This window comes from Malus domestica, chromosome 12 (genome assembly GCF_042453785.1).
Source record: "Malus domestica chromosome 12, GDT2T_hap1".
In the NCBI taxonomy this organism is placed as follows: domain Eukaryota; kingdom Viridiplantae; phylum Streptophyta; class Magnoliopsida; order Rosales; family Rosaceae; genus Malus; species Malus domestica.
The window spans coordinates 21,409,046-21,422,611 of record NC_091672.1 but is presented as its reverse complement, the minus strand read 5'-3'; the positions used below and the strand labels follow the sequence as shown (position 1 = coordinate 21,422,611).

Genomic DNA, 13,566 nt, shown 5'->3' with positions numbered 1-13,566 from the left:
TACCATTCATTGGTATTGAGTACATAATTTATGTTTTACGCTTCGAAGGCTTACTTCAAGCAATTTGAATCATTCAGGGATTTTCTACACTTTATGACACATTTTTCTTTGGAATTTATACAGAGCAATTTGCTTCCATGTATACTTAAGGGATTTACTTATGGAGATATGATGTGGGCGACTCACAACCCTTCGTATATAATTCTCCATTCATACGAACTTGTTTACAAGAGTATAATTTTAGGTTTCAATACCTTGTGTCATATCATGTGAGTGTATTTCACTGTATTACAAATGCCCAATGTAACCTCCTTGGTTCAACATTTTTTGGCTATTTGTATTATATTCAAATATATAGGTCCATTTTTCCACGTTCTTACAAAATTGTAATGGAATTGCCTTTCTCCATTTTGGCTAATAATTTTGTTGACGAAAAAGAACGGGACTCAATATCAACACAGCTCATTGATGAATTTAGTAGCTACTTGTAAAAACCAAAATTACCATTGGTTATCATCAATCCATGATCCCATATTCTCATGTGCATGCACATGCATAAAAGCTTTTCATTTCTTTGGATATCCATTGCCTCTTCAAGAGCATTACACTATCTCTTTCAGGATAGTCATAATTTAGAGAATGCGGATCATAACCTTCTCTTGAGCGTTATAGAGCTTGGATTTTAATCTCCACTTCTGGGAGTTGAGTCATTGGAACCTATATGTCTATCATGCTCCATGCATGAGACATCAACATTCCCATATCTGTGGATTGTACTTTCTGGGACGTGTATCTATGCGGCGACTGTCATACTTCTGGCATGCAATAGTTATGCTTCGGGAACGCAATAGTTCAGTAATGCCATATTCTTCTTCTTTTTTCGAATGAATGAACCTTTTGAGTTTAAGGGTCTGCCATGCTTTAGGCGTGCAACAGATAAATCATTTACTGCATCATAATTTTGTCCAATAGGGACATCAATTCTTGTAGGCACATTTGCAGCAAGTGTATATGATTTCATCACTTTCGTTGCATCATTCAATTATTCTTACTTCATTTTCTCATTGATTGCTTCGTGAATCATAAGACAAATTCTCTTTGTTATTCTGGAACGGTCTTTTCTTATCATTCTTCTGGAATGATATTTTCTTATCGTTCTTTTGGAACGATATTTTCTCCCCTTAATGGCGAGAAAATTGTCTTATCAAAATGACAGTCCGTAAACCATGCGGTAAACATATCCCTAGTTAAGGGTTCCAAATATTGAATGATAGATGGTGATCAACATCAATGCCCAATCAACGATGATACCTCATTTCAGTACGTTGTGGCAGTGCAATAAGCACATAGATAACACAACCAAAAACTCGTAAATGTGTAATGTTTGGCTGGTGCCTAAACACGAGTTGTACTAAGAAATATCAATGGTTGGTAGCTGGTCTCAACCAAACTTAATAGTGAATTATGTAAAATGACATGTCCCTATGTCAAAACTGGCAATTTCATTTTCATGAGTAGAGCACGGGTAATCAATTTCATCATCTTAATAAATGCTTCTGCTAAACCATTTTGAGTATGGACATAAGGAACTTCTGGTCCTTATTAAATAGTCTGTAGACTGAGACTTTTATGGCTTTTATTACAATTAAGTTGAGGCACTGCGGCACTTCAAACTTACGATACTCATCAAGGAATTTCATGTCCTGATTTTCAGGATCAAGGGACTTCATACCTGATCTTTTTACGTGATGGAACTTCCAATCATTTTATATGATGAGGATCAAGAAACTTCAGGTTCTGATCTATCAAGGAACTTTGGGCCCTGTATATACTTATCATAACAAAAGGTAAGTACAATAAATAAATTAAAGCAATAGGCGGTAATTCCAGCCATAGTAAATAAATTGCATTTAAGTAAATAAAACTTGTGATAAGGGCTTTAATTCAGCACCATTCACATAAATCAAAACTTAAAGCAGTAGGCGGTAAAACCGTCAATGATAAATAAATTGCTTTAAAGTAAATAGAACTTGTGACATGGGCTTTAAACCAACACCATGCACATAAATATTAAAGCTTTCAAGCAAAGTGTAATAATTCTACCCACTGTAAATAAATTGCTTTAAATAAATAGAACTTGTGAAAGTGTTTTAAGCCAACACCATTCACATAAATAAATATATATATTTTTTTCTTCTTTCTTTTCAGATGGTCTAACACCATCCAAAAACCTTTACCTTTATTTTATTTTATTATTTTCTTATTCATTTTTTCACACCATTCAAGAACTTTGCTTTTATTCTTTTTTCACATGATGCTACACACCATTCCAAAATGACCCCATTTCCCCTTTTTTATTTTTATTTTATTATTTAGATGGTGCAATGCATTATCAGAAACCTTTGTCCTTTTTTTCTTTTGTCTCAACATCATACACCAAAATTCCACCTTTCCAATCGTTTTTAACACGGTGCCTGAAACACCATTCCATAATCCCTCCTTCCTTTTTCTTCTTTGTCTGTCTTTACCAGTCTCAAAATCTAGAGCCAGCTGGGTTGTTGTGGAGGTCACACAAAACTAATTCAATCCAAAAAAGCTATCAGAGACTGGCGTTGTTCTTGCATGGCCCAGAGAACATGACATCACAAAGTAAAAACCTCCTTACAGAGACATAGATGACAGTGGGGTTGACGGAGGCACAAAAGAGGGAGGCTTAAGTGGAGTCAGTCTTGCCATCACCATCTCAGACAACCGAGCATTCATGGGAGTTCTCGAGATCTGTAAAAAACGACGTGATCTAGGTTTCCAAGTCTAATGAGATTATTTTCACTTTACAAATTTTCCACAAATGAAAAGTGAAAATATTGTGCATAAATAATAACAAACTATTCATGAGGGATATCCACATATTATTCACAACAAAAACAATATATTACCACAATGTGCTTAACAATTACTAGTTTCAAAATCTTTAAGGGTCTTATTTGGTATGGAGATTGGATTGAAGTAGATAACATACTATTTTCAAGGTATGGTGAAGGGAAAAATGAAAAAATTGTGACCAACTTAGAGACAGGAGATGAATTACTCAAGAAGAAAACTTCTCACTTCTAATCACATCATTTTCTTTATGTCTAATCCTCTAAAAATGAAAAATCATTCTCATCTTACCTTCAAATATGCTAAATTTGAAGTATTATCCACTCTAATTCAATCCTTTGTACCAAACAAGACCAAATTATTTTAGCCACAAATATATTGAAAACTATCAAAAAAGTGAGAATTGTTTTTTGATTTCATGATCACTTACAAAGAAAGCTCTAATAATCATACATGGAATCAATCACTACATTGGTTGTGCCATAACTAATCTATTTTCTTTCATTCTTGGTTATATATAGATCCTCTTTTAGTCTCTATGATTGAATGAAATTGGATAGCTCATTAATTTAAGGTATGTTGAAAATAGAGGCAAATAAGTTTTTTTTTATGTAATGCATATTATTGAACAATTGTCCAATTTGAATGAGTAATGCATATTGTATCTTCAAGTTGGGCACAATTTTTTCATTTCTTCCTTCTATATACTTTAAATAAAGTGAGTTATTTATCCTATATGCCCAAACAAAAATGTAGTCAACGTTTGGAGATTATGGTGATTTAGAAGATGAACCCTCTTATCCACAGTGCTTAACCCATAACCTCATTTGAAAGGTCTTTTCGTATTTAGCTTGATACCATATAGCATGCATGTTTAGAATGAATCTCGCATTTACGGGGGGAGAGACCTTGCATGGGCTTATAAGTAAGTTAGGCTACTCCCTATATTCCCAATTGGTTTCATGGTGGAACTCTAACTTCCTTCATGGTATTAGAGCAGGTTGTCCCATGTGTGAAGCTCAATGGTCACAATTGCTCCACACCCCGTTTCTGTTGTGCATTTGCTAGGCTTGAAAATTCTCCACATGTGAGGGGGTGCATGTGTTAAGCTTGAAAATTCTCCACATGTGAGGAGGTGTTGAGAATGAATCTCATATTCATGGGATGAGGAACCTTGCATGAGTTTATAAATAAGTTTGGCTACTCTTCATATTGCCAATTAGTTTCATGTTGGAACCCTAACTTTCTTTATAAACAGCCACCAACTTCAAAAGTTAAAACTTTATATTATAATAGACCGCTAATGCATATCAAACTTACAATATGCATGTGCAATACAACTATTGTAAACTTTAATAAAACCTAGGGTTAATACTACAAGGTTTTGGCGACATGCACACGTGTTATTTTTTACGAACTAGTATTAGCAATGGTTCAAGATTTTACCTGAAGAAGCCATTACATAGATTGAAGCCTCTTACTTTGATCTTCTACTCAATGGAAACCTTATGTTCTCTTCTAGTAATGGATCTATATTTTATCTCAGAAAATGGAACCAACTTTCCTTGAGCAGGGACCAAGTATATATAGACATCTACAGACATCTCATCATAACTACCTCCTCTCATTAAGGACAGCAGTTTGATAACTGCAAACATTACGCTTGACTTTCGATCATGGGTGTTTCTCTACTTCATCACATAATCCTTATGGTCCTACATTATAGGAGATTCAATTAACCAAGTCATTAACTCCTAACTAAACTCTTGTGTCTGATATGGATAATTAACCTTAATTATAATTAGTAAAATCCAAATAAGTTCCAACATTCTCCCACTTTGGATTATACTAATTACATATATAATTATCACATCCTTTCAATAGAGTTCAATTCCTTAGTGATCACATGAGTTAATGCAAGCACTTTGAAATCACAATTTTCTTTACTTATCACACATGATGAAATATTTACACTATGAAGAATAAGAGCTCGTCCTCATGCTCCCACTTAATCACCCTTATTCATTCTCAGTCTTGGCATCCAATTGCTTCCTTGATATTTATAGTATATTTTTGCATATAAATTATAAGCAAAATCCCATAAACCATAATCAGCAAACTTAATCAATGCAGAAAACATATGTTCACATCAGTTCATACATGAGAAAACAACTTAAAAACATAAAATTATGAACTGGAAAGTCTGAAAAAACATATTAACTTTCACTCCCACGTTTCTGCTGATTCAAAGGATTCCAAAATTCCTATATTCGCCACATGCCCTTTGAAAACTCCTACTGATAAAGGTTTTGTAAGAGGATCAGCTACCATCAAGGTTGTATCAATATGTTCAATAGTTACAACACCTGCTCGAACATTATCTTTGATTGACATATATTTCACATCCATCAATCGAGTAGCTGAAGACCTCATGTTGTTCTAGGAATATAGCACAGTTGAATTATTATCATAGTAGATCAATAAAGGTCTTGGTATTGTATCAACAACCTTCAAGAATGAAATCATATTTTTCAGCAACATTCCTTGTTCCATGGCTTTGAAACAAGCTATGTATTCTGCTTGCATTGTGGACGTTGCAAGTGTCTTTTGTTTGGCACTCCTTCATGATACTGCCCCTCCTGCCAAGAAAAATATGTATCCACTGGTGGATTTTCGATCATCTTGACATCCTGCAAAATCAGAATTTGTATACCCAAACAACTCTAAATTTTCAACTCTCTTATACACAAGCTTGTAAGTCTTGGTTCTTTGCAGATACCTCATCACCTTTTTAGCTGCTACCCAATGTTGTTCCCTAGGATTGGATTGAAATCTCCCTAAAACACTGATTGAGAATGCTATATCAGGTCTTGTGCACACCTGAATGTACATTAAGCTCCCCAAAAGTGATGTATACAGTTTATTTTGCATATTTTCCCTTTCCAGATTGTTTTTGGGATATTGATCTTTGTTGAGTCTATCTCCCTTTTGGTACTTCTCTTTTCAAGCAACCCTGCATGTTGAATCTCTTCAATACTTTATCTATGAAAGATCTCTGCGACAATCCCAAAAGCTTCATTTTCCTGTCCCTGGTTATTTCTATGCCAAGGACAAAAGATGCTTCACCTAAGTCTTTCATATCAAAAGTCTTGGTAAGCAATTCTTTGGTCTCCTTCAACAGATTCATATCATTGCTAGCAAGAAGAATGTCATCGACATATAGTATAAGAAATATGAATCTTGAACCACATACCTTTATATATATGCAATCATCAGCTTTATTCTCTATAAAACCAAAAGTTGTTACCTTCTCATCGAACTTTAAAAACCATTGTCTCAATGCTTGTTTCAATCCATAAATGGATTTTTCTAACTTGCAGACCATTCCCTCATTCTCTTCTTCAATAAAACCAAGTGGTTGGTGCATGTATATGTCCTCTTGTAATTCACCATTCAAGAAAGTAGTCTTCATGTCCATTTGATGAAGTTCTAGATCATAGTGCGCCACTAGAGATAGGACTATTCTTAGTGAATCTTTTGATGACACAAGAGAAAATGTATTAGTATTGTCTACCCCTTCAACTTGAATGAACCCCTTGGCCACAAGTCTCGCCTTATGTCTCTCTATGTTGCCACTTGAGTCCCTTTTAGTCTTGAACACCCATTTACATCCAATCGGCTTTATATTTGCATTCGATTCTACCAACTTCCAAACTGAGTTTTTACTCATTGAATCCATTTCTTATCTCATTACTTCCTGCCAAAACTCAGTTTAGTTGCTATTAATGGCTTGATCAATTATCAATGGATCATCATCACAACCTTCTTCATGTTCCACTTCATGTAAGTATAACCAATAATCATTTGGAATAGCTGACTTTCTTGCTCTTTGAGACAATCTTCTTGGAACTTCAATGACTTGACTGCTCCCCACATCACTTGGTTGTTCAACTGCAGGTGTTTGAGGTTGCGGAGCATTCATGATAGTAGTTACCTCACTCTCTATAATTTGCTGCAGTGGCATTGGTTGCACATCCAATATAATTTCTAAAGAACCTTGGTCTGATAATTGCGTTTGTGGCATCACAGATATTTCCTCCTCAAAAACCACATCTCTTTCATGCAAACAACTTTGATTATTATCATCTTCAAGGAATTTTGCAATATTTGTCTCAAATAATCTTGTGAATAAAGTGGGAGAGTAAAACCTATACCCCTTCGATTTCTCTGGAAACCCAACGAAGTTGCAACTCACAGTCCTTGAGTCCAACTTTTTCTCTGCAGGGTTATACATTCTTGCTTCTGCCTTGCAACCCCAAACATGTAGATGATTTAAACTAGGTTTCCATGTAGTCCACATCTCAAATGGAGTCTTTTCTACTGCTTTACTTGGGACTCTATTAAGGATATAATTTTCCATTTTTAACGCTTCACCCCAAAGAAACATTGGCATACTTGTTCTACTCATCATGCATCGAACCATTTCTTTTAAACTCCGATTTATTCTCTCAACAACACCATTCTGGTGAGGTGTACCAGGAGTGGTGTACTGATCTTGTATGCCACATTCTTCCAAAAATAAAGCCAAAGGACCATTTTGTTGACCTTCTTCCATGTACCTACCATAGTACTCCCCTCCCCTATCGGATCTCAAGATTTTAATTTTCATGTCCAATTGGTTTTCAACCTCCGTTTTAAAGATTTTAAAACACTCTAAAACTTTTGACTTTTCTGGAATTAAAAACACATAACCATACCAAATGTAAACTTTAATAAAACCTAGGGTTAATACTACAAGGTTTTGGCGACATGCACACGTTTTATTTTTGACGAACTGGTATTAGCAATGGTTCAGGATTTTACCTGAAGAAGCCATTACACAGATTGAAGCCTCTTACTTTGATCTTCTACTCAATGGAAACCTTATGTTTTCTTCTAGTAATGGATCTAGATTTTATCTCAAAAAATGGAACCAACTTTCCTTGAGCAGAGACCAAGTATATATAGACATCTACAGACATCTCATCATAACTACCTCCTCCCATTAAGGACATCAGTTTGATAACTGCAAGCATTACGCTTGTCTTTCGATCATGGGGTGTTTCTTTACTTCATCACGTAATCCTTATGGTCATACATTATAGGAAATTCAATTAACCAAGTCATTAACTCCTAACTGAACTCTAGTGTCTGATATGGATAATTAACCTTAATTATAATTAGTAAAATCCAAATAAGTTCCAACAACTATGTGTCTATCGTCTCATCACATATAAAAACCAGGTGACGGAAAGAACAAACATATAATCCATAAAATGGGTATGTGTTGAGGCTTGACATCCTACATCGGGAAAAGAAAATACCTTGCATGTGGTTATAAGTTATGGGTTAATCTCTATATTGTTAATTGGTTTTATACTGAAACCTCAACTTTCTTTAATATGTAGAATTATTGATGAGAGTGTATCTAAAACTTAGAGGGTGTAGTCAATTAGAATTCTGAAGGATTTCAAAAGACTTTTTAAAAGTCCACATTTTACTGAATTTTAATAGATTTTCTTAAACTCCTATAAATTCTAGATGATTTATGAGAATTTCTCTTTAAAGATTTGTATGGATTTTAAAAGACTTTTTTTGTCCCTTTATCTGGATACAAACTCTTTACAAAAACAAATAAAATCTTTTTCCCCAAATCACCACCACATTCCACCACATTCCATGCTGCCATCACCTTCCTAGCCTTTAGAGTCCCCCTCTTTGTAATTGTACCTCCACCTTTTCCCCTCTCTCATTGTAATTCAATTAAAATATTTTTGTAATATAGAAGCAAGTATATTTTTCTTTGGGTGTCTTCTTTTTGTAAAAGAAAGATAAAACACAAAGCAATTGATGCAATTAGACCGCAACAGCTGCAAAGTAGTAAGAAAAAGAGAAAATTTTATTTAAGCTCATATAACCTCACTCTATACATAACTTACTCTTTACATCCGTATTATTTCAATTAAATTATTAATATCTCTTTAAGCTGAACACTTCTTAGAAACTCAATTCAATATGTAAATTTATCTTTACACCTATTCAAAAAAAAAAAAAAAACCCAAAATCAAATCATATTGTTTTTTCGCTGACATTCCCTCCTTCCAACAGGTTCTTCGTCTTTCCTTTCATTTCTTCAAAAAATCAAAACTAATAAAGAAATGGTGAGAATGAATTTACCGTTTTTGTTACAAGAGGATGGCAGAAGGACGCTGCCAACACCAGATTCATACTTCTGTTAGTCTGGGCAACAAGGGCTTTGCTAAAGCATGGCATGATGCTTAACTGTGCAGACTCGTGACATAGTGGGTCAAGCGCCATGTCATGCTTTGAATGGACGATCTATGCAGAAGCTTAATGTTGTAGTCGCCGCAAGGTGTACAAGATGGTTCAAGCGAAAATTTTGAAATAAGTTTTTGGCAAATTAAAAATTTTCAAAAATATAAAGAACAACATATGCTGACACGTGGACAAAAGCCCAATTATGGCAAAAACATTTACTCTTATATATATATATTTTTTTTGCCAAAGAAACATTTAATTTTTTTTTAATTGTTTCATATGTCACGGGGCCCAGATTGCCACGTTTCTGCACAATTATCGTTCAGTCAAGCGCTAGGTCACACTTTAACGGAGCTCCTAAACGCTCAAGCTAACTAAAGTATGAATCTGGGAGCAAAACGTGACTTTAGGTGTGGTAGAAAAGTGCGAATTTCATGATGCTTGAAAGTAGTAAAGTAAGAATTAGTGGGTCAAGATCCTGTCACATTATTAGTTAACGACTGGGTTAAAGAAAGTTTTAAAGTGGCAAAAAAAATCACACTTTAGGCATGAAAGTAAGACGAAAAAAGTAAAAATAGTAAAGTGTGATTTTGATAAAACTTGAGAGAAGTAAAATGGGAATTACTCAAAAAAAAAAATATATATATATATATAAAGTTGGAGAAAAATCTGAGAGAGAAAATGTGGGTTATTTTTATTTTTCTAAGTTAGAGACATGCTTTGGTGAGGAAGAAGAAAAAAGCAAAGTGGAAAATACTTTAATGTCTATAATTTTTTTTTTTGGATATTTTATTTTAATTATTATAGTGTTTTAATTATACCATGTATTATTTAATGGTGGTGGAAATGTGTAATATTCAGTGTCAGACGATAATCAACCTTTGTCTTTCCTTTCCGTTCCGTTCCGCCCTGTTCCATCTCATTCCGTTTCGTTCTGTCCCATTTGCATAGCAAACGATACCTCCTCAATAGGAGAGCTGCCACTCCTGCTACTCTCTTCAAGAGCTGTAATCTACTAAAATAATTTTTATTTAGTGTTACGATTTAGTGATGTTTTTCTTTATTTTAAATGTGAGATCTTAAATTCGATTATCATCAAAAACGAATTTGAACTGTATTATTGCTATATCGTAAGGCTAAACCCACTCATTTCATTTCGCTTATTCAATAAATAAAAAACAATTTCTACACGACGTGTCGTCTTTGTGTGGCCCATTTGCCAAGGCAGTCGTGACACTCCGTTGCGTATGCAGCTGCGTAGCACGTACCCATTACTTTCCTTATTTATCACTTTTAGTTATTTGGATTTGTCCCCTAAAGTTTTTGGGATTTTTCAATTTGATCTTTTAAGTTGGTCCTTCAAAATTTGAAAGTACTTTGATGAGGACATGAAGCTCAGACACGAGCATAGTCAGATTAGTTGGAGTTGTCACGCCTTGAAAATCTGGCATGTGACAACATGTCAACATCACATGTGTCGAGCATATAAAAAGTGAGCGTTGTGTTTTCGGATTTGAGGCACATGGCTTGATTTTTGAGGCATGATAGGAGCAAATATAATTTTTTGTCGATAAGTATGATTCCTTTGCATGAATTTCATATAAGTTCAAAATAGAACATCGCTAGTATAAAAAAAAGCCCATAAAATGAGTTTGTTTAAAAGTTAATAGAATGATGTTTTATAAACATTACAGTAACCTATCTGTTATAATCAAAATTCGCTTCATACAACACATGACCTTATCATTGGGTAAGCATTTATTTTAAAACGAACAAAACCAACCAAATCAATTTAATTGGTCTAATTTAGAGTTGTCCTTAAAATCGAAAAAATATACTCCTCACCCTCACTAGTCACCATCGCTTGTAGTATGGCATCGGTGGAACAATTAAAATTTGAGAAATGCTAAAGAGATTCTCTTAAAGTATGACTCTTCATGAATTTTACGACATCTCATGTTTTTAACACAATATTTTATAATGTTAGAGCGGAAACTATGCCAAAAACATAAGATGGTGAAAAGTTCATAAAGAGTTCCACTTTTGAAAGCATTTTAAATTTTTTAAGACCAAAATAGAACAAGCACTAAAAGTCAGGGGTATTTTTTATTTTTCTTAAATTATTTCATTTCATTTCATCGCTTTGGCGAATGTACAGCGTAAGTACCACGCTATAATGTACAACGCGCTACCCTTCGCTTTACCCCCTTCAAAACCTTTTTATTCTCATTTTCACCCTCCTTTCTCTCTACGCCTCTCTCTCTCTCTCTCTCCTCTTTACTCTTGCTTCACTGGGCCTCCAATCTCGACGATCTGAGCTTCCGAGATTTCAATTGCATTCATCTGGGTCGCCGAGCTTCGATTCCACTTCAACAAAGATTCAATCTTTTCCCAATTTCGAAAACGTAAGAAAGAAAGCATCTTTCCCTCTTTCTCTGCCATTTCTAGGGTTTTCGATACCTTCATATGGCTTCCATGGCCGCATCGTCCTACTGGTGCTACGCGTGTAGCCGGTCGATTCATGTTCGGGTTCGGACCCAAGATTCGATCCTCTGCCCCGATTGCGGAGCTGGGTTTATCGAAGAGATCCCGACCCCGACCCCGACCCGATCGTCTCCGGTCCACCACCCGTTTCCCACCGCCGCGATGTTCCTCGACAGCGCCCCGGCTTCGCAGAGTCCGAGCCCGCCTATACTTCGCCGGAATCAGAGAAGCGGCCGCGATCGGTCCTCGTTTAACCCGGTCATCGTTCTCCGGGGCCCACCTGACACAGAATCCGACCCGGGAAGTTTCGAGCTGTTCTATGACGATGGAGCCGGGATGGGTCTCCGCCCGCTGCCGTCGTCGATGTCGGATATCTTAATGGGTTCGGGTTTCGACCGGTTGCTCCACCAGTTGACCCAATTGGAAAACGGTGTCGCGCGGCTCGACCACCCTCCGGCGTCCAAAGCCGCGATCGAGTCGATGCCCGTCATCAAAATCGCCGACAGCCACGTCTCGACGGAGTCGCACTGCGCCGTTTGCAAAGAGGCTTTTGAGCTCGACTCTGAAGCTCGGGAGATGCCGTGTAAGCACATCTACCACTCAGATTGTATCTTCCCATGGCTTTCGATCCGAAATTCGTGCCCGGTTTGCCGGCACCAGCTCCCCACCGATGTGAGAGGCCCGCGTGGCAGTGGCATGGCTTCGCCAGAGAACAATGGCGTGGTTGGAGAAGAAGAGACAGTGGGGTTGACTATCTGGAGATTGCCTGGTGGCGGATTCGCTGTGGGGAGGTTCACCGGAGGCAGAAGAGCTGCGGAGCGCGAGCTTCCAGTTGTTTACACCGAGATGGATGGTGGGTTCAATACGGCCGGTGCTCCTAGTAGAATTTCATGGGCTTCTAGAAGAAGGGCTAGAGAGAGTGGGGGGTTCGCTCAGGCCTTTCGCAATTTCTTCTCTTTTTTCGGCAGGCTGAGAAGCTCGAGAAGTCGGTCTGGCAATGTGTTCAGTAGACCATCACGGAGGAGGAGCCAGCGTTGGGCTTTGGAAGACAACTGATTGAGGTTTAGTGTTCTGTCATTCGGGTTCTTGTATTTTTTATTACGTTGTGCTAATGTCTTTGTTAAGGAAGGCAAAGTTTGTACATTTGTTATTTGTTTGGTGTAAATAGCAATACAGGACAGGAAATTGAAGAGTCTCTCAATTGGGGCTCCGTCGAAGAGATGTAATTTTTGAATTGGTACAGAGGGAATTAGTTTCCACCCATTTGGGGGAAGAGGAGGAAGAGGAGGAGGAGGAGGGTAAGTAAAGCCAAGGGGTTAGAGTGGCCGGTTGGCATTGCATTCGAAAGTAAGTTAACCGAGGTACTAGGCTTTGTGCTATTGTTTGTATTACCGTTAGGATTTTTGGCCCTTGCTTGTTGCAGATTTGCAGTGAATTAACTAGAAGCCGATGGCCTCTTTTTTTTAATTGTTGTACGTTAGCATTGTTATAGTATTGTTCTGGTTTTAGTTGAAATTGATTACTAGTTCACTTCTTGTATGCTGTTGAGTTGTATTTTTACGTTCTGGCAAGATTTGATTTGAGATGCTCTGTGTCGTTTATATTCATCCCTCGTAGCTTGTGACTAATTTCCTAACTTCTGAGATTTTGTATGTTCAAATTCTTATTCCAGTTGGAAATGAGGCGATCGTAATATCACTCACAAATCGCAAATCCATATAACAAACTCAATTTCAACCATTGCCACCATGATTCTAGATGACTAGGTACCAGTTCATTGAAAACCAGGAAGTATTTAGGGGTGTGAGTTTGCTCGTCTTATGTAGCATGGATTTGATATGTGTTTAAGGGCTCGTTTGGTGCCTAGGCGTAATGTATTGAAGG

At 36.7% G+C, this 13,566-nt stretch overlaps 1 protein-coding gene across 1 annotated transcript; it reads left to right on the top strand.

Annotated features, from left to right (window-relative positions):
- Positions 1-11,410: 11,410 nt before the first annotated feature.
- LOC114819926 (probable E3 ubiquitin-protein ligase RHC2A) lies at positions 11,411-13,267 on the top strand. Its single transcript, XM_029089596.2, has one exon. It carries the CDS (start codon positions 11,665-11,667, stop codon positions 12,736-12,738), a length of 1,074 nt encoding a protein of 357 aa, XP_028945429.1. The 5' UTR covers positions 11,411-11,664; the 3' UTR covers positions 12,739-13,267.
- Positions 13,268-13,566: the final 299 nt, after the last annotated feature.